This window comes from Bombina bombina, chromosome 7 (genome assembly GCF_027579735.1).
Source record: "Bombina bombina isolate aBomBom1 chromosome 7, aBomBom1.pri, whole genome shotgun sequence".
NCBI lineage: Eukaryota > Metazoa > Chordata > Amphibia > Anura > Bombinatoridae > Bombina > Bombina bombina.
The window spans coordinates 459,073,068-459,094,501 of NC_069505.1; the positions used below are offsets into that span (position 1 = coordinate 459,073,068).

At 43.4% G+C, this 21,434-nt stretch overlaps 1 protein-coding gene across 1 annotated transcript in view; it reads right to left on the reverse strand.

The window, feature by feature from the left end:
- The window catches only part of LOC128666717 (gastrula zinc finger protein XlCGF26.1-like), a 93,610-nt gene that overhangs the window by 58,266 nt on the left and 13,910 nt on the right, over positions 1-21,434 (reverse strand). The window contains exons 2-3 of the mRNA XM_053721461.1: positions 17,758-17,856; positions 10,788-10,895 (exon numbers count right to left, since the gene is read on the reverse strand). Coding sequence (XP_053577436.1) covers positions 10,788-10,895; positions 17,758-17,815 — 166 coding nt within the window. The 5' untranslated portion in view covers positions 17,816-17,856. The remainder of the gene's footprint in view (positions 1-10,787; positions 10,896-17,757; positions 17,857-21,434) is intronic.

The window sequence follows — 21,434 nt, forward strand, 5'->3', positions numbered from 1 at the left end:
ACCAAAAAAGATATTTACGCCAAATCTTATGGTAAATTTTTCTCGTGACAGGCTTGCGAGCCTGAATCAAAGTATTAATGACCGACTCAGAGAATCCCCGCTTAGATAAAATCAAGCGTTCAATCTCCAGGCAGTCAGCTGCAGAGAATTTAGATTTGGATGTTGGAACGGACCTTGAATGAGAAGGTCCTGCCTCAATGGTAGTTTCCACGGAGGTAGAGACGACATGTCCACTAGATCCGCATACCAAGTCCTGTGTGGCCACACAGGCGCTATTAGAATTACTGAAGCTCTCTCCTGTTTGATTCTTGCAATCACACGAGGCAGGAGAGGAAATGGTGGAAACACATAAGCCAGGTTGAACGACCAAGGTACTGCTAGAGCATCTATCAGTACAGCCTGGGGATCCCTTGACCTGGACCCGTAACGTGGAAGCTTGGCATTCTGTCGAGATGCCATTAGATCCAATTCCTGGAATTCCTTATTGTTGAATCAATGATGCAAACACCTCCGGATGGAGTTCCCACACCCCTGGATGAAAAGTCTGACGACTTAGAAAATCCGCTTCCCAGTTCTCTATTCCTGGGATATAGATTGCCGATAGATGGCAAGAGTGAGTCTCCGCCCATCGGATTATCCTTGATACCTCTATCATTGCTAGAGAACTCCTTGTTCCCCCCTGATGATTGATATATGCCACAGTCATGATATTGTCCGACTGGAACCTTATGAATTTGGCCAGAGCCAACTGAGGCCACGCCTGAAGTGCGTTGAATATTGCTCTCAGTTCCAGAATATTGATTGGTAATTGAGACTCCATTGGAGTCCAAGTACCCTGAGCCTTCAGGGAATTCCAGACTGCATGCCAGCCCAAGAGGCTGGCGTCCGTTGTCACTATAGCCCATGATGGCCTGCAGAAACACATTCCCTGGGACAGATGATCCTGTGATAACCACCAAAGAAGAGAGTCTCTGGTCTCTTGATCCAGATTTTTCTGAGGAGATAAATTTGCATAATCCCCATTCCACTGCCTGAGCATGCACAGCTGCAGTGGCCTGAGATGAAAGCGAGCAAACGGGACGATGTCCATTGCTGCTATCATTAATCCAATGACCTCCATACAGTGAGCCACTGATGGCTGAGGCATGGACTGAAGAGCTCGGCAAGTATTTAGAATCTTTGATTTTTTGACCTCCGTCAGAAATATTTTCATGTCTACCGAGTCTATCAGAGTTCCCAAGAATGGAACTCTTCTTTGTGGAACAAGTGAACTATTTTCTACATTCACTTTCCAACCGTGAGTTCTTAAGAAAGACAACACAATGTCCGTGTGAGATTTGGTCAGATGATAAGTTGACGCCTGAATCAAGATATCGTCCAGATAGGGCGCCACTGCTATGCCCCGCGGCCTGAGAACCGCTAGAAGGGACCCTAGCACCTTTGTGAAGATTCTGGGAGCTGTGGCCAACCCGAAGGGAAGGGCCACAAACTGATAATGCTTGTCCAAAAAGGCAAACCGTAGAAACTGATGATGATCCTTGTGGATAGGAATGTGAAGATACGCATCCTTTAGGTCCACGGTGGTCATGTATTGACCCTCCTGGATCATTGGTAAGATTGTTCGTATAGTCTCCATCTTAAACGATGGGACTCTGAGAAATTTGTTTAGACATTTTAGATCTAAAATGGGTCTGAAAGTTCCCTCTTTTTTGGGAACCACGAAAAGGTTTGAATAAAACCCCTGTCCCTATTCCAGCTTTGGAACTGGACAAATTACTCCCATGGTATAGAGGTCTTTTACACAGTGTAAGAACGCCTCTCTTTTTGTCTGGTCTACAGACAAATGTGAAAGATGAAATCTCCCCCTTGGGAGAAATTCCTTGAATTCCAACTGATACCCCTGGGTCACAATTTCCAATGCCCAGGGATCCTGAACATCCCTTGCCCAAGCCTGAGCAAAGAGAGAAAGTCTGCCCCCTACTAGATCCGGTCCCGGATCGGGGACTGCCCCTTCATGCTGTCTTGGTAGCAGCAGCAGGCTTCTTGGCTTGTTTACCCTTATTCCAGGCCTGGTTAGGTCTCCAGACAGACTTGGATTGAGCAAAATTCCCTTCCTGTTTAGTGGAGGAAGGGGAAGCAGAGGGTACGCCTTTGAAATTTCGAAAGGAACGAAAATTATTTTGTTTATCCCTCATCTTAAGAGGTTAGTCTTGAGGTAGGGCGTGACCTTTGCCTCCAGTAATGTCGGAAATTATTTCCTTCAATTCAGGGCTGAATAGGGTCTTACCCTTACACGGAATAGCTAAAAGTTTAGATTTTGATGATACATCAGCAGACCACGATTTTAACCATAGCGCTCTGCGCACCAAAATGGCAAAGCCTGCATTTTTCGTGCTAATTTAGCAATCTGAAAAGCAGCATCTGTGATAAACGAATTAGCTAGCTTTAGAGCTCCAATTCTGTCCAAAATGTCCTCTAAGGGCGTCTCTACCTTCAGAGACTCCTCAAGGGCGTCAAACCAGAAAGCCGCCGCCGTAGTTACTGGAACAATGCAGGCAGTAGGCTGTAACAAGAAACCCTGGTGAATAAATAACTTCTTTAGAAGACTTTTTATCCATAGGGTCTTTAGCTAAGCGTACAACTATACCTTTTGAGGACAGTTGTGCTTTCAGAGTAGATATTGCTCCCTCCACCTTAGGGACCATTTCCCAAGAGTCCCTGATGGTGTCTGATATAGGAAAGATTTTCTTAAAATTAGGAGGGGGAGAGAACGGTATACCTGGTCTATCCCATTCCTTTTTAACAATTTCCGAAATTCTTTTGGGAACCGGAAAAACATCAGTGTAAGTAGGTACTTCTAGATATTTATCCATCTTACACAATTTTTCTGGAGGAATTATAATAAGTTCACAATCATCCAGAGTCGCTAGGACCTCCCTGAGCAATAGGCGAAGGTGTTGAAGTTTAAATTTAAAGGACGCTAAGTCCGAATCTGTCTGAGGTAACACATTCCCTGAATCTGAAAGTTCTCCCTCAGACAATAATTCCCTGACCCCCAATTCAGAGCACTGTGAGGGTACATCGTAAATGGCTAATAAAGCATCAGAGGGTTCAGTATTTACATTAATACCTGGCCTACTGCGTTTACCTTGCAAAACTGGCAGTTTAGATAATACCTCAGTGAGGGTAGTTGACATAACTGCAGCCATATCTTGCAGAGTAAAAGAATTAGATGCACTAGATGTACTTGGCGTCGTTTGTGTGGGCATAAAAGGTTGTGACACTTGGGGAGAATTGGATGGCATATCCTGATTCTCTTCAGACTGAGAATCATCCTTAGACACACTTTCATTTCCTAAAATATGTTCTTTATAGTGTAAGGCTCTATCAGTACAAGAGGTACACAATGTAAGTGGGGGTTCCACAATGGCTTCTAAACACATAGAGCAATGGGTTTCCTCAATGTCAGACATGTTAAACAAAGTAGTAATAACCACAACAGTTGGTAAACACTTTATTTATTGAAAAAAACAATTTTGCAAAAAAACGAGTACTGTGCCTTTAAGAGATAAAAGCGCACAATTTTTCCAAACACACTTAATAACGTTTATAAACGTTCAAAAACTAGGTATGGATATACAGAGATGCCAAAAATTATTGCATCCCACATGCAAGAGCAGAAATTTACCCTCTACAGCAGAGCTTTACAAACTCTTCATGTTGGTGACACATTTTTTAGACCTACATCATTTCACGACACAGTAATTCAGTTGTACTGGCAAACAGGAGGTTAAACTAACTTGTTTTAAGAGATACGGACACAAAAATAAACAATATAATAACGAAATGCATTTACAAGTAAGTTTGTAATTATGTGCAAGAATTAAAAAAAAGTTTAATAACACCAATAGCTACTTACTATTTTAATGAGATGTATGAGGTTGATGGGATGAACACAGTTTATGAATATTTGGTGGAATATTAGACACTCGCATTTTTAAGCTTCCCCTTCCTATCCATATATCAAGAGCAGGAACAGCAATGCACTACTGGGAGCTAGTTGCAGAAAAACCCCACTGACTTTTGACTTCAGCTCAGCGTTTAAGCTGCCGCCCTCAGAGCTCGGGGAGTCCGATTGACTACTACCTGCGCTGCAAACACACTGCTGTCCCACTCACTGACTACACGTGCAGTCACGAGCCAATTAAGGAGACTACACATGCAGTCACGAGCCAATGTGCAGCCAAAGCCACCAATGGGAATAGTTCCAGTTCCCACTGAGCTGCGCCAATAAGATGATCTGTGACCCCCTAGGTATCAATCACGTGTCAACCATGTGATATGCGTAGCAGGCAGGCGGAAAGTCAGAAACCAAAAAAAATAATAATTACATTTTAAAAAAATTGTGCTGAAGCAGGGACACACCTACACATTGCTGCCGACACACTAGTGTGTCCCGACACACAGTTTGGATAGCACTGCTCTACAGGAACTTAAATCAAAACTAAATTCAATTTGCTAAATAACGACCCCTGCCCCCAGATAACTGCCAAACGATTCGACACCAATCCGGATAGTATAGCACACAGATAGGGCCCAACCGGAGCTAATGTCTGCTGTCTCCTTCAGAGTAAACTGTGCGTCTGAGGCGCGAAAAAAGGCCCCGCCCATAATGGACGTCGAACTATTTGATTAATCTACCGCATGGGAAGCGATTACAAACAGCCATGTGGTCCCCAAACATATAAGCACAACATAAAGTCCTCTTTATCAATATACTTATTTTATGCCATAATTTTGTAAAATACCCCAGTGTCAATATTATATGCTGCGTATCTAATTGCTGCAATAATGTCAGTAAAACACCCAGTAGGACAGTAAACCCATTTACAGGACTACTGCTTACCCTTTTCCCACTATAAGGAACCAAATCAGCCAATTCTGATATACTAAGTTTCCTCAGAAGAAAATGGCTGAAACATACCTCAAATGCTGCTTGCTGCATGAGACTGTCCTCCACACTAAAGAGTTTTCTCATATTACCTTCAGATCTGTGGGAACCATAATTGATCTTAGTAACTGCTGCTAAGAGCATCAATTTCAGGGGGAAATCTTCTTCCATATCCTCCCTGAGACAAATAGTACTCACCAGTACCATTTGAAATAAAAAACTTCTTGATTGAAGAAAAACTATCATTTTATCACCACAATCACTTTACCCTTCCTATTACTAGCATAGGCAAAGAGAATGACTGGGGGGTGGAGTCAAGGGAGGAGCTATATAGACAGCTCTGCTGTGGTGCTCTTTGCCACTTCCTGTTAGCAGGAGGATAATATCGCACAAGTAAGGATGAATCCATGGACTTGTCATATCTTGTAGAAGAAATCTGTGTTTTCTGTGAAATAAAAGCAGTTCTTACTTCACCTGAATGCTAGTCTGTCTAGTCATTTAGGTGGGCTCCTGCTAGAATCATTTTCTTGGGCTACATAGCTGGATTCACCAGGGAGGAAGAAGGACCCGTTAGGCGGAGCTTCCCAGTTGGGGTAGCCGGGGTATCTGTCACATTGGTGGCAGCGGTGGGATGCTTCCAACTTCCTGGGACATTCAAACCACCAGCTATAAGTATTATTGAATAGAGACTCGAGGGAAAACTGCAGGTACCAGGAGCAGAACTACCCCCACCAGAGAAATGCTAGGGGAGGACTAGGCGGCCGGTGGGTCGGATGATGACCAGGGCAATGAGCCATCCGTTACACCCCGGGGACACCCACGTCCGATATACAGCGGGAAGTGCAGTGGCGGTTGGCGTTGTATGACACCCAGCCACCAGAGGAGGTCATCATAAAGATAGTCTCAGATGTTACCCAGCTCAAGTTAGCAGAAATCCACCAGTCCATAGGAGGGGCTCCATCCGCCCATGGAATGCAGGCTCCCCGACCGCCCAAGCTATCCCATGGGGCCTTCCGAGCCTATAAAGGAAGAGGATATTGACTGTTATCTTCAGGTCTTTGAGACCCAATGCGAACTACAGGGGGTAGCCTACGCAGACAGACTGTTTGTCCTGATCGGTAAATTGTCAGGGCGGGCTTTGGCAGCTTTCCACGCTACCCTTTCTGAGGACCAAAAGGATTATAACAAAGTGAAAGACCGTATCCTTGCCCGATATGGGCTCACGCCAGAGGCCCACCGGCAGAAATTCCGGGCACTAAGGAAGCAGGACAGACAGCCTTTCACAGAATGGACCCACCAATTCACCCGGTCGATGACTTCCTGGCTAACCGGCTGCAAGGCCACTACTGGGGCTGAAGTGGCACAGATATTCCTACTGGAGCATTTCTATAATTATGTTCCAGTCGAAATTAAAGAATGGGTCCATGACCGTCGGCCCACCACAGCAGACCTGGCGGCCGTCCTGGCCGATCAATATGCAGATGCCCGCAGCCAAGTTCTCTCTTTCCCCCGCAATCGACTCCCCGCCCGGCTTCGGTTGTAGTCCGACCCCCAGCGGTTACCACTAAGCCCCCGGGACGCCCGGCCTTTGTCTCTCCGGCTGGAGTCAGGGACTCCCGGGGATGTTTCTCCTGCGGGCACCCCGCCACTTCAGGCGGGAATGCCCACATCGGGCCTGACATCAGCCGGCAGCCCAGCCAAGACACCCCCAGCCAACAGCTTGGGTAAGTGCTCCAGCCCCGACCTACCCAGCCGCTGCCCACTACGCTTATGCACCGGCATTGGCTGACTACCCTGAATGGGCTGAAGAGGAGGTTGGCACTCTACAAGAAGCCCACCTTGTGTCTACCGACAACCGTCAGCACCACTGCCAGACCGTTTGGGTCAATGGAAAGGCGGCGCAGGGATTACGGGACACCGGATCCACCATCACCCTGATCCAGCCTCCACTTCTACCGCTACTGGAAGAACCCTTGCGGTTCGAGTGGCCGGAGGTGCCACTGTACGAATCCCTATGGACTATGTCCATCTGGTTTGGGGCACTGGAGCCCGTACTGTGGACATGTGCATTATGCCAGATCTTCCCGCATCGGTTCTACTAGGAAACGACCTAGGCCTACTTGTCTCCACCTTTTTGGGGGATACTCCCCTGGACACCTGCCCAGTGACCACCCACAGGCAAGCTCAGCGTCAAGCCAACACACCACAGCTGGGGACCCATGTAAGACCTCCCACCCCGACTCCTCTCCTCCCAGACGCCCTACCCTTACCCCCCCAACGTCCAACCCCGGTCCCTGCCCTCCTTCCCGACCAACTATCCTGGGTCTCCCCCTCTGAATTTGCCCAAGAGACCCTGAGCGACCCAACCCTTGCCCCCTTTCCAAGACCGAGTAGGGACTGACCCCCAGGGAGGAACAGTTCCAAAGAAAAAACGGTCTGTTGTATTGGGTCTCCCGGAGAAAGAAAGGGCCAGTGCCCAAACGCCAGCTGGTGGTACCAAAACGATATCGGTCCGACCTGCTGCGAATAGGGCACGACATCCCCTTCGCCGGGCATTTAGGCAACTCCCGAACACACCACCGCCTTACTCAGGTCTTTTTCTGGCTCAGAATCACAAGATAAATTAGGGAGTATTGTAAGACCTGCGTGGTGTGTCAGAAAGTAGGGAAGACCAGGGACCATACGAAAGCGCCTCTTAACCCTCTCCCCATTATTGATGAACCCTTTAGAAGAATAGCTGTGAATATAGTAGGGCTCCTACCTCGACCCAGCCCCTCCGGGAAAAAATACATACGGTAGTCGACTATGCCACTAGGTGTCCCGAGGCAATACCTCTGGCGAATATCCAGCCGGAGATAGTGGCAGGTGCTTTGCTCCCGGTATTCACCAGGGTAGGCTTCCCAAGAGAAATGGTCTCTGACCAAAGGACCCAGTTTACAGCGGAGGTCACCCAGAAGTTATGGGAACTGTGTGGGATAAAACCCTTGTACAGTGCCCCATATCACCCCCAGACCAATGGGCTTTGTGAACGGTTTAACAGGACACTGAAGCAATTGCTTCAGACTTCTCGGCCACTCACAAAGACTGAGAAAAATTCCTGCCGCACCTCCTCTTTGCCTACCGAGAGTTGCCCCAGGAATCCCCCGGGTTTTCACCCTTTGAGCTGCTATATGGCCGGAAAATAAGGGGGCCCCTAGACTCGTTGCGAGTCCACTGGGAGGGATCACCCGGGGAGGAAAGACCCTCCATTGTGGAGTACGTCCTGAAGTTCAGGGATCAGCTGAAGGACCTCACTGCCTTCAGGGCGCTCAAAGGAGACAGAAATGGTGGTACGACCTTAACGCTCGTAGCTGAATTCTCACAGTAGGGCAGAGGGTTCTAGCTTTGAAGCCTGTCAAAACGGACAAGTTACAGGCTTCCTGGCAAGGGCCCTACCGGGTGGTGGAACAATTGGATAACGCCACCTACCTTGTAGCAAAATTCTCAGATGACCGGGTCCAATGGACCCTTTCATGTGAACATGCTCAAGGAGTATGTAGAAAGACCCCAAGATGTAGCCACTATCTGTGCTCCGGCTGTGGCAGACTCGGAGAGCCTTCCCATGCCGGAGCTCCCCGGGCCGGATGAGACCCCTCAAGGAGTAGCCAACATAATCCTGGATGAGAGGTTAGCGGCTGGACAGAGACAGCAGGTCCGGCATTTACTAGAGGACCACCAGGAGATGTTCTCCAATGTCCCTGGGTACACCACAGTGGCTGGGCACCGAGTGGAAACCCCGGGGCAAGCTCTCCTGAGGCAGGCAGCTTACAGAGTACCTGAAGCGGTCAGAGACAGTATGCACCGGGAGCTCGAGGAATGTTAGACCTTGGTGTTGTTGAAACGTCCAACAGTCCCTGGGCCTCCCCAATGGTGCTGTCCCCAAAAAAGATGGTACTACCCGGTTCTGCATTGACTACCGTAAGCTCAATGACAGAACCACAACCGACGCCTACCCCTTGCCCCGCGTCGATGACCTCTTAGTTAGAATTGCAAGAGGTCACTTCCTAGCTACCCTTGACCTATGCAAGGGGTATTGGCAGATCCCACTAGACCCTAAATCCATTCCCAAGTCCGCCTTCATCACCCCTTTTGGCCTCTACCGGTTTAAGGTCATGCCGTTTGGGATGAAGAACGCTCCAGCCACCTTTCACAGGATGGTGGATCGCTTGCTGGATGGCCTCCAAGACTATGCCTGTGCCTACTTGGACGACATTGCCATCTTTAGCGACACCTGGGAGGACCATTTGATCCACTTGGGCATCGTTCTAGATTGCCTCAGAGCCGCCGGGTTGACCCTGAAACCCAACAAATGCACCATCGGCCGCTCGGAAGTTCACTACCTGGGCCACCGAGTGGGCTGCGGACAGCAGTGGCCGAAGCCGTCCAAGGTTGAGGCAGTGGCAAACTGGCCCACTCCTCGAACCAAGTCCCAGGTCTTAGCCTTCCTAGGAACCGCCGGCTATTACCGAAGGTTCGTCCCCAATTATAACACCCTCACCAAACCCCTGACCGACCTGACTCGTAAAAGACTGCCCCGACAAGTACTGCGGTCCCCAGAATGTGAAAAAACCTTTCAGAGCCTCAAGTCTGCCTTGATCTCTGCCCCCATCCTGGCCGCACCTAACTCCACCAAACTTTTGTGTCCACACAGATGCCTCCATGTTTGGGTTGGGAGCAGTGTTAAGCCAGATAGACGAGGAAGGGCATGACCACCCCATAGCCTACATCAGTAGGAAGCTGCTGCCCAGGGAGGTAGGCTACACAGTGGTGGAGAAGGAATGCCTGGCACTGGTATGGGCCCTCAAGAAATTACAACCGTACCTATATGGAAGACCTTTCACTGTCCTCACCGATCACAACCGAGTGTGGCTTAACCGAGTGTCCGGAGATAATGGACGACCCTTTAATTTTGACGTTCAGTATAGGCCGGGAAAGGGCAATGGGAATGCCGATGGACTTTCCCGGCAGACTGAAATAGAATGCTCGTCGGACAGCCCCAAGTAGACCCGTGTGGATCTAGCCGGGTCTGCTGAACTGGAAAGGGGGAGTTGTCACGGATGCCGGGCTGCAAGGGTTAAACTCCCACCCCCTACAACCTCACTGTCACGGATACTGGGCTGCAGGGGTTGAACTATTACCCCCGTTTTTTGGTTGGAGTATAAGGTGACAGCCCAATTAAGTATTGCCTGTCCCAACCCCCCCCCCCATAGACTCAGAATGTTCGAGATTATTGCAACCTCCTGCTGTTATGTGTCTGTACATTCAGTCTAGGTGTGAGACACAGAGCAGGAGATTACACACAGCACAGACAATCGAATGCTGAGACCTCCTGCTGTTATATGCCTTTCTGTTATTGTATGAGTCATACATTGTCCTTTTGCGATTAGATAATTGAATGCTGAGACCTCCTGCTGTTATGTGTCTTTCTGCTATTGTGTGAGTCATCCATTGTCCTTTTGTGATTAGAATCTTGTTTAACTAATCATTGTCTGATTGTATAATATTTGTTATAACTACCCCCCTATTCTGTTGGAAATGTATAAAAGCTGTGTTTTCTGTGAAATAAAGCAGTTCTTACTTTACCTGAATGCTAGTCTGTCTAGTCATTTAGGTGGGCTCCTGCTAGAATAATTTTCTTGGGCTACATAGCTGGAGTCACCAGGGAGGAAGAAGGACCCGTTAGGCATAGCTACCCAGTCGGGTTAGCCGGGGTATCCATCACAGATAGTAAACTACATGAGAGAGCAGTAAGTAACTGTGTGCACAGCCCGGCAGACTCTCACGTATTATTACTCACCGGCAGGGAGGGAACAATGTATTTCAGGCTGATGACTATTCATGTTGTCTGTCTCATCCTCTTCCTTCACATTTAATAGTCCAGTACCCCGGTTTTCCTCTAGACGTCCTGTAATTACAGTAGGAAGTTACCTGATAGTACACAGTACAGGGTGTAACATAAAGTTATATAACAGTCTGTACATTTAATAACTCAGTGCCGGGTTTTCCTCTAGACACCCTGTAATTACAGCAGGAAGTTACCTGATAGTACACAGTACAGGGTGTAACAAACTTATATAACAGAAGTTTGTACATTTAAAAAGGGACAGTCTAGTCTAAAATAAACATTAATGATTCAGATAGAGAATGTAATTTTAAACAATTTTCCAATTTACTTTTATCACCAATTTTGCTTTGTTCTCTTGGTATTCCTAGTTGAAAGCTAAACCTAGGAGGTTCATATGTTAATTTCTAAGCCTGTGAAGGTCGCCTATTCTCTCAGTCCATAGACAGTTTTTCACCACTAGAGGATGTTAGTTTATGCATAAATAAAAAGAGAGAAGCGCTCAACCTGGAAACGAACAATAGCATAATAGCTTGTTCTATGGCTAGTTACCACCCTAGAAGCAGCCTCTTTTTGCTCAATATGTGCCTTTCACAGAAAAGAACTTTCCTGTAGCATATCAGTCTGATCCTGACTTCACAGTACAGTCCAGCCCCGAAATACCAGGCAATCCTTCTCTGAACGAGAGAAATAGCAAAACCCCAGACGTACGTTTCGGCCTATTGTGGGCCTCGTCAGTGAGGTGCAGTCATATCCCTCTAGGCACACTGAGCAACGGGTCCACGTCTGGATTCCCGCATCACACTTAGGGAGACTTCCCAAATTGTCATAATTTGCATAAATAAAAAGAGAGAAGCGCTCAACCTGGAAACGAACAATAGCATAATAGCTTGTTCTATGGCTAGTTACCACCCAAGAAGCAGCCTCTTTTTGCTCAACATGTGCCTTGCACAGAGAAAAACTTTCCTGAAGCATATCAGTCTGATCCTGACTTCTCTCTTTTTATTTATGAAAATTATGACATTTTGGGAAGTCTCCCTAAGTGTGATGCGGGAATCCAGACGTGGACCCGTTGCTCAGTGTGCCTAGAGGGATATGGCTGCACCTCACTGACGAGGCCCACAATAGGCCGAAACGTACATCTGGGGTTTTGCTGTTTCTCTTGTTCAGAGAGGAATTGCCTGGTATTTCGGGGCTGGACTGTACTGTGAAGTCAGGATCAGACTGATGTGCTTCAGGAAAGTTTTTCTCTGTGAAAGGCACATGTTGAGCAAAAAGAGGCTGCTTCTTGGGTGGTAACTAGCCATAGAACAAGCTATTATGCTATTGTTCGTTTCCAGGTTGAGCGCTTCTCTCTTTTTATTTATGCAAATTATGACATTTTGGGAAGTCTCCCTAAGTGTGATGCGGGAATCCAGACGTGGACCCGTTGCTCAGTGTGCCTAGAGGGATATGGCTGCACCTCACTGACGAGGCCCACAATAGGCCGAAACGTACGTCTGGGGTTTTGCCGTTTCTCTTGTTCAGAGAGGAATTGCCTGGTATTTCGGGGCTGGACTGTACTGTGAAGTCAGGATCAGACTGATGTGCTTCAGGAAAGTTTTTCTCTGTGAAAGGCACATGTTGAGCAAAAAGAGGCTGCTTCTTGGGTGGTAACTAGCCATAGAACAAGCTATTATGCTATTGTTCGTTTCCAGGTTGAGCGCTTCTCTCTTTTTATTGATGTTAGTTTATGTGTCTCATATAGATAACACTGTGTTGACGCACGTGGAGTTCAGGTGAGCCAGAGTCAGGGTGCCAGGAATCAGACTGAGACGAGAAGTGCAAAAAAAAAATCACACCTTTATTAATAGCAAAAAATAATAAAAAGTCCACAAGTCAAATAACAAGCCAGGAATCAAAACCAGAGCTGGTAGTCAGACGAGCCGAGTCAGGAGACAAAGCGAGTAGTCAGACGAGCCGGAATCAGGAACAAGGAGAACAGCAGAGTCAGGAACAAGCCAGGGATCAGGAACCAGGAGGGACGTCAGACAGGCAGGTAATACACAGGAGCTCTCACAAACAGGTCTGAGACAGCGCAAGGGCAAAGCATACTGAACAGAGGCCTTTTAAATAATAAGTGATGACATCACAATTCTGAGACTGCATACTGTCTCACACGGATGATGTACACCAGTCTGGCCATAAAAGGAAGTGCAGGAAATGAGCAGCATCACACAGTATGCACCAGAGTCAGCAAGAGAGGCGAGTAAAATGGCTGCCAGCAGCACATGGCAAACAGATCAGGGAAAAAACCCTGACAGCCAGCTCTGGTTGTCTAAAACGGATGTCTGTCAAAAGAACTGAAATAAGGCGGCAGTTTGCAGAAGCTTAGATACAGGGTAATCACAGAGGTAAAAAGTGTATAAATATAACTATTGGTTGTGCAAAACTAGGGAATGGGTAATAAAAGGGATTATCTATCTTTTTCAACAATAAAAATTCTGGTGTAGACTTTCCCTTTAATAGCCCAGTGTCAGATTTTCCTCTAGACACCCTGTAATTACAGCAGGAAGTTAATATACTATAATTATTTGTGACATATCTTTTTAGTTCTATTTTTTAGAAATATGGCAAATATTTTGACCTTGATAGCAGAAGCTTACAAAAATAAAAGGTGAGGTAATACTGAAAGGGTTAAAACATGTATTTTTGAAGTGGTAGGCTGCTCCACCAAGATGGACACTGCTCTACATGCCTAACTTGCCAAATCTAAGGTCTGGTGGACTACTTCCATACATCGTGTACAGAGAGCTACCACATAAGGCCCTCCTTACAAGCAACTACAACAAGATACCACTGCATACCCAGTGACACTCCATTCTCAGCAGCAATGGATCTAATGAGCGCACTGGCCGAGCTCAACACCCGCCTCGACTCCCACCGAGCAGATCTTGTTTTCACCTTGAGGTCCGTATTTGGACGCCCTGCCCTGGAGGCCTCCAGTCAGAACTCACCAGTTCGCGCTCCTGAAGTGCGCGCAGCGGGATGCTGCAGGGAAACCTATCCTGTAACCACCATGATATACACCACACATGCAGCGACAACAGGCGAGACGGACCAGGTTAAAATATCCCCCCCACAGCCCAAGTTGGTTTCAGATGTGGGTTTGTCCGGTACATCAGTGGGAGTACCTGGATTTACCTCGGTCATGTGCTCTGGGGGAAGACGCTCTTTTAACTCCTCAGACAAAACCCGTCCTGCCTGTCAAGGTGAGGCGGCCGTCCACAGCTTTGATATGTGATCAGAGATTCTCCACTTCTTTACAGCCCTGGATTGCGATGGTTGCTGCCGCGCAGCCACTCCAGCTCAGAGACATGCCGAATGCCCTACTCTACCAGTTCTCCCAGCCGGGAGTTTGGATACAGGTACCGCATGGCTCAGTCAACTCTGGACGATACCATGAGAGAGATATACCGACTCGGCAATCAGCAGAATATTCCATCCCATTAAAAAATTGAGTTCCATAAGGCAGGGATTGGCTAAATTCTTCCTGACTTTCAGACAGTGTCCGGTCCATGCTGAGGTTATGTTCACTGCTACCGTTTGGCCACATTACCCCACTGTCGGACAATGCAAGATCTTCATTATGTACTAGTCTGACCCTTAAATGACGAGTTATAACTCTGAGAGATGGGGAACTTCTCTTTAGTCCTTAAACCTAACTAATACTAGCATGTATTATTTGTTATATTTAGTACTAGTCCCTCACAACCTGTTGTCTCTGTATGCTTTTAATATTCCTCTGCACTACCGCACTTATGTGACTGGTTTTACCTCCTCTAAATAATTGTATTCTGTGTTCTGGGAACTCCGGGTCGTTCAGCCTGATCATCCGTGAGTGTTATTAAGATGAGAGGAGCTCGCTGCTTTCTATAAATATACAACAGGATAGACTGTCTATCAGTTTTGCTCACAAACATAAGTAGTTCACTATAGCAGGATACATATATTATTACATACTCCTTACTTGTTCCAGATAGTTATCTTAGTATACTTGGACCTCTTGTAAACTCTGCATGTGAGTAGCTGATAACCATGTTCCTCATAAAGTTTCAGTGCATGCTTGATACTTATAGATTATGAGAAGTTAGTCTGTATAACTGTTATATGATATCCAGAACAGGTCTTACCAAGTCAATGTTAGTGCAGCTATATACAGTTTCATATTATATACTATGTCATTTACTGTTTTATGCTCCTTGTCCATGTGCACTGCTATTACAGGGCTTTAAAATTACACATCCCGCACGTTCTGTTTAAAAAATGCAGTTAATATGCATGTAAGCATGTAAAGTGTAATATGTTTGTTAGTTTAGCTATATAAAGTATTTTGCAGCTATTGGTCGAATGCCAACATACTTTCAGGTTTATAATGTTTATAGGTTATAACATATTTAGCTAATATGCATTACCTATGGGTTTATCTTTACTTATAGCGTAGATTTTTATACTAGCCCTTTAGGTGCCCTGGCCTTACACTGGATCTACGCATACATGCTCTTTTAAGGGATACTCCCAGCTTCTTCCTAACTGTATTATATGCCGTTTCACAAAACCTACCATTTTTGCAGTCAATATATTGACTAAGCCTCTAGACATGATCTTGTAGTCCCTATAAAACACTATATATTATAAGACTTGAATCCCCAGCAGCCCATACACCTTAAAATATTGTCGCAGGGTCTCCTATTAATAAATCTTGACAGCTATATTATTCTATTATTATATTAGCATCTACATGCCAAGATATATTGTTGTAGAAATCAAGTTACTATATATGCGCTAGGACACCACCTACAGCTACTATGCACAGGTATCCTTTACCCTGTTGTAAAGGATATACATACTACTGAGTTAGCGGGATTTAGTTTACTGATGTTTATGCTGTTAGTGTGTTCTAGAGCTCCACATGTTGACATTATCTTTATACATGATGCCTAAATCGGGAGTCTGAGCCTCAAGGGTGTAAATATAAGATAGTTTAAATGGCCTGGAGACATTATACATGGGATCATCTCTCATTCTATAATCTATTGCTGTAATAAACCCTAATCTGCTAACTAGATCCTTTGCATATAGCCATATTAAAACTACTATAGCTCCACTGATAGCTTATAAGCTGCTTCTTATATACTTGGGTATACTTTTCTGGCTGACACTTAGAGTCATTGATATAGAGTGGTAAAGGAGGCATTGCTTTTATATTTCAGTATCCAGCCTTATAAGGTCAGAGTATGTATTTAAGACAAAATAATACAGATAGAGTTTGCAATATAAGGTTTAAATTTTTGTCTTTAGAAAGACATTAGAGATCCCTTAGAAATATATTGATGTTATGTATTATACTGCACCTTACTTATGCTTTAAATATATTTTATGCCTTGCCTGTCCCCAACAGTGTCATTAGGGTTTCAGCGCAAATGACATAGTTAACAGTGAGCCTTGTAAATATATTATAGTTATGCTTATGTAACCTTCTTACTTAGTTTATAAGATACACACACAAGTATTTTATGCATTTATTTAATACTTTTAGTCTCACACTTTAACATCCCAGTTTAGTAGGGATCATAGTAATATTAATAGTACAGTGATATTTAGACATTGACTAAAACTCAGGAACTATGATATTACCCTATCACTGTCAGGCTCAGTGGCTCTCCAGGTTACATATTTCAGACATGGTCTGAGCCTTTATTGCTATGTTTTAACTGTTAATTTCTCTCCCATGTATAGTATTAGTTTATTCCTTATGTTATTCATTTTAAGTGGGGTAATCCTGTAATATACTTATTTGCTCTATGGACCTCACTAATACACTTATTCTATGTACTATGCCTGATTTTAGCTATGGGTTACATGTTGTTAAATGCATAACGTGATATTTACTTGCAAAATGTTTACATTAGTTAAGCAGGGGCTCCCAATTGTTATGCAAATGCCACATGGTACTAGTAATAGAGATTTATTTAGTGGTGAGCTGAGTAATGCTTGAAAAAGACATTCAGAGGAGCTAGTACAATATATACTGTCTGATTCCCAATAGATCGTTTAACTTACATGCTTATTATTAAAATATAATTTTGTATACCCCCAATATGCTTATGCATGGCCCATAACAAATGGATAGATAACCCAACTTCATAGCTCATCTATTTACTTCACTGGCAAGGCTGACAGCCCCCGCCAAGTTTCCTAAAATATTTTCATATCTCTATGGCTCCGCCCTCCACCCTTTCCCCCCTGCTTACCCGCTGAATTTCCCCCTCCCCCTTCTCTATATACGCATTCACGCGCTTTTTGAAGCTCCTAAAGAGCTGGACATCTGGCCATCAGATATCTTTTATTTTCTATACTTTTGGCCCATGGGGCCTTAAACTATATTCCTAACTGGTCAGTCATTCATGATATATTATTGAAAAACTGAGGTTTCATGTCAATCTTGTATGTATTCCGTTCTTTTGACAAAAAGGTGTACTATGTTTTATGTTTGTTATGCAAAAACCTCAATAAAAAATGATTTAAAAAAAAAGAAAAAAAGAAACTCTATAATGCAATAGCAGTTACCAATAATAAGAATGAACAAAAAACACTAATATCAAGGAACCTTTGATCTGTATATAATCACCTACTATAAAGACAGATAGGAGGAAAAGACATACAATATATATATATATATATATATATATATATATATATATATATATATATATATATATATATATATATATATATATATATATATATATATATATATATCATGTTACACCCTTAACAAAAATATATTATGGCTAGAAAAGGCCTAAAACTTGTGGTGGGGCAGCAAATTCTGAGTGCCTAGGGCAGCACGATACCTAAAAACACCACTGGACGACCTGCTTACCTCGGTGTGCATCAGGAAGGTCTGAGGTTTGGTTCTTGTCAGACATTGTCTTGTTCATCTACTGAATTTGTCAGATATTCTTAGAATCTTTCTCCTTTACTGACAAACGCAGTGACGAGAGAAAGAAAGAAATATTAGTTAATGAACACAAAATTTGAATAACTAGCGTCTAACACACGGATCTGAGCAACATAAACAGATGAGGATACAAGTGACTTTCTGCCAGTACTTAAGATGGCGGTGACAATTGTAAAGTAGGGGAGACCTGTTTGAGGGGGGTCATGGAGGGATCAGGGGGTAGGATGCATCAGGCGGGAGGCTGATCTTTACACTAAAGCTAAAATTAACCCTACAAGCTACCTAATTAACCCCTTAACTGCTGGGAATAATACAAGTGTGGTGCGCATCGGCATTTAGCGGCCTTCTAAGTACCAAAAAATGTCTGCCATTTCTGAAGAAATGGGATTCCAGAGAAGCATTTAAAACCATTTGTGCCATTATTGCACAAGCTGTTTGCAAATCATTTCAGTGAGAAACCTAAAGTTTGTGAAAAAGTTAATATACCAAAATGGGCCTAGATCAGTACTTTGGGTTGTCTACTTGTCAAGGTATATGTAAAGATTAATAAATGTATATACATATTTTGATCATATGTTTGACTGGTCAGTAGAAAATGATTCAATTCATTCAGAAAAATTACTTGAGACTCCTGCCCCATTCTCCCACATTCAGTATACATCCAATAAAACTTTTGGTCTAATTAACCTCTATCTTGGAGGAAGATCAGAGTTTAAACTGTGGAGATAGGGTAGGGTCATTAAATCATTTCAAAGAAAGGACTGTTCCCAAAAGATGTCCCACTGAGGTGTGAATTTAAAATCTCTATCAGATAATCGCTGACCCCTATCTCTACTCTAAAACCATCTGTATTTTGTGTCTCATAAGTGTTGGATAACAACAATTCTATTTACTATAAAACCCCCCTTGCCAAATAGTCTTAGCTGAATGAAAACCTGTCTATCCTAATTAAAAGATAACATAGTCTTTATAGCAAACAGAGAATGGATGGAGACAAAGTTCTGAGCATAAACTAGATAAGCTAGGCAAAATCCTTAGGAACTGATAATTAACAGACTTGTTAAGTACCATATGTTCCGGCGTATAAGACGACTTTTTAACTCATGAAAATCTTCTCAAAAGTCGAGGGTCGTCTTATACGCCGGGTATCGTCTTCTAAGCCTTATTATTACAGAGTACAGACAATGTTATCCTAAACTGAGCTCCACTGAAACAGAGGCGGGCACTGGGCTGGTGCAGAGGTTGCCAAGGAGATGTGTTGTATGTAATGGCGGGCAGTGAGAGCTCATTTGTTACATAAGTTTTGGAAAGCAACGCCACACTGATTGGTTGGGAGCTAGTAGGTAAGGAATGAATAACCGTGGCGTGGGTTTATTACTGTGTTAAGACTCATTGGCAGGAGGGCTGCGAGACAGCCAAAGCTAAATCACATGTTCATAGCTTAATAGCGGAGTTATCGTTTTCCAGTAGTTCAAGCTGCAGGCTGCTGATTGTCACACAAGCATGGAGTACAAGTAGTATCCCAGTAGTTCACATGCTGACTGACTTCTATGCCGCTCAGCATGTGAACTACTGGGATACTACTTGTACTCCATGCTTGTGTGACAATCAGCAGCCTGCAGCTCGAACTACTGGAAAACGATAACTCTGCTATTGGGCCGTGAACATGTGCTGCAGTTAAAAGGGGCTCTTACATGAGTGTGCTGCAGTTAAAAGGAGGGCGCAGTTGTGGAAGCAGAAGTGTTTAGCGCAGGGCTTACAAACCTGGGCAAAAATGGTGCCTTAAATTGGGTCTGGTCCTAACAGTTGTTTAGAGCCCACAACCTGCCCATTGACCCCCCAAATTATAACTGCAAACCGCCACAAACACATGCAACAAAAAAGTTATCTGCACACTGGGTGAATTTTGAGGTGAAAACCTACCGTATATCCCATACCCCATACTTGCTCCAAACTAATGATTTTATTTGGTGTGCTTGCTGCATTCATTGAGGGGGTAAGGGGGTAGTCTTATACGGCGAGTATAGCACAAATCCTATATTTTTAACAGAAAAAGTAGGGGGTCGTCTTATACGCCGGAAAATACGGTAATCCCTGCTGTGTCAAATATACAAACACTGAACCATGGACTACAAAAAAAAAAAAAGAAAAAAAAAAAAAGGATTCTTTTTATTCTCTCTGTTCTCCAGAAATCTAATGAAAATTATAGGAAAACTGTATTCAGATTTCAAGTAAAATATACTTCTAGGATAAAAATAAATATATATTTTAATGGATATGAGACTGTCTAGTTATGTGATATTAAATATAAACACATGAATATATATGGAAAATGAATTATAATTTTTGTAATAGATTAAAAGGCAATTGAAATAAACTCATTGTTAAAAGACAGCAGAGAAATTAATACGTGTGTGTATATATATATATATATATATATATATATATATATATATATATATAATCAGACAACATATTATATTAAATAATTGCTGCAGTGAATAGATATATGAAAAATAGATTCTAAACTGTAATAATCCCATTGTTTAATTATATGTAACATAATATTTCTATTTTTCAGATGGAGTGCCTACATGCGATATCTGAATCATGTCATATTATTATATACTAGACGTTTGTGAAAGTTTAGACACAGCTCTGAAAATATAACAAATGTATAAATGCTATTAATCTTGAATAGTTAGCAGTATTAAATTGCTTTAGTGTAGTATGGTGCTGAAGGCACATGATGTTTCATATCAAAGCGATCAGAGGGTTGATGTGATGCTGCACCATCGATAATTGATATTGTAAAGGGTTCATGCAAGAAATTATGGCAGTTATTACATATTTTAAAGAAATATGTTTTTTTTACGGTTAGAAACGTTCAGGTGAATCTGTTTGTATGTGTCTGCTGCCCCTGAGTGGCCAGAACCCAGTATAGAAGTTAAGAAATTTAACTGTTTAAAGGATGCGTTTCCATAACAACAATGTATACTAAACCAAATTATCCAATGAGAAGGGACAAGCAAAAAGGGCGTGAACGAACTAGGTCGTCAATTATTAGATAAAAGGATTAGTAATGCAACCAAGGGGAGAGTTTTTTTGTGACTTGCTGAGACTAAGAATTGATTTTGGCTGCGATCCCTGGGAACACTTTTCACTGAGCAAGACGTTGAAAACTTTACCTTGATATATGCAATAACTTTCCTTCGAATGAGATGACCTAAAGACACCTACAAATTGGTTCAAATTGGTGAAGTATAATTCTCCTAATTTATATATATATATATATAAAAGGTTATTTGTATAAACATAGTCAATTTGTATTTAATAGACTTAAAGAGAGCAGTATATATATATATATATATATATATTTAGCTTATATTCATAGCCTGTATATTGTTAAACAAATCCTTGCTGCTAAATTGCTTTTATCTGTACAGATATAAAGTTATAATTCAGAGTATGATTGTTGGCACAAATAATATATACAATTTCTGATGTTTTAATAGAAGTGTATATTGTACTATTATTTAAATTAGCACTGTAAATCGTATTGCTGAATGTTTGTAGCTGCTACTTTAAGTCTCATTGTA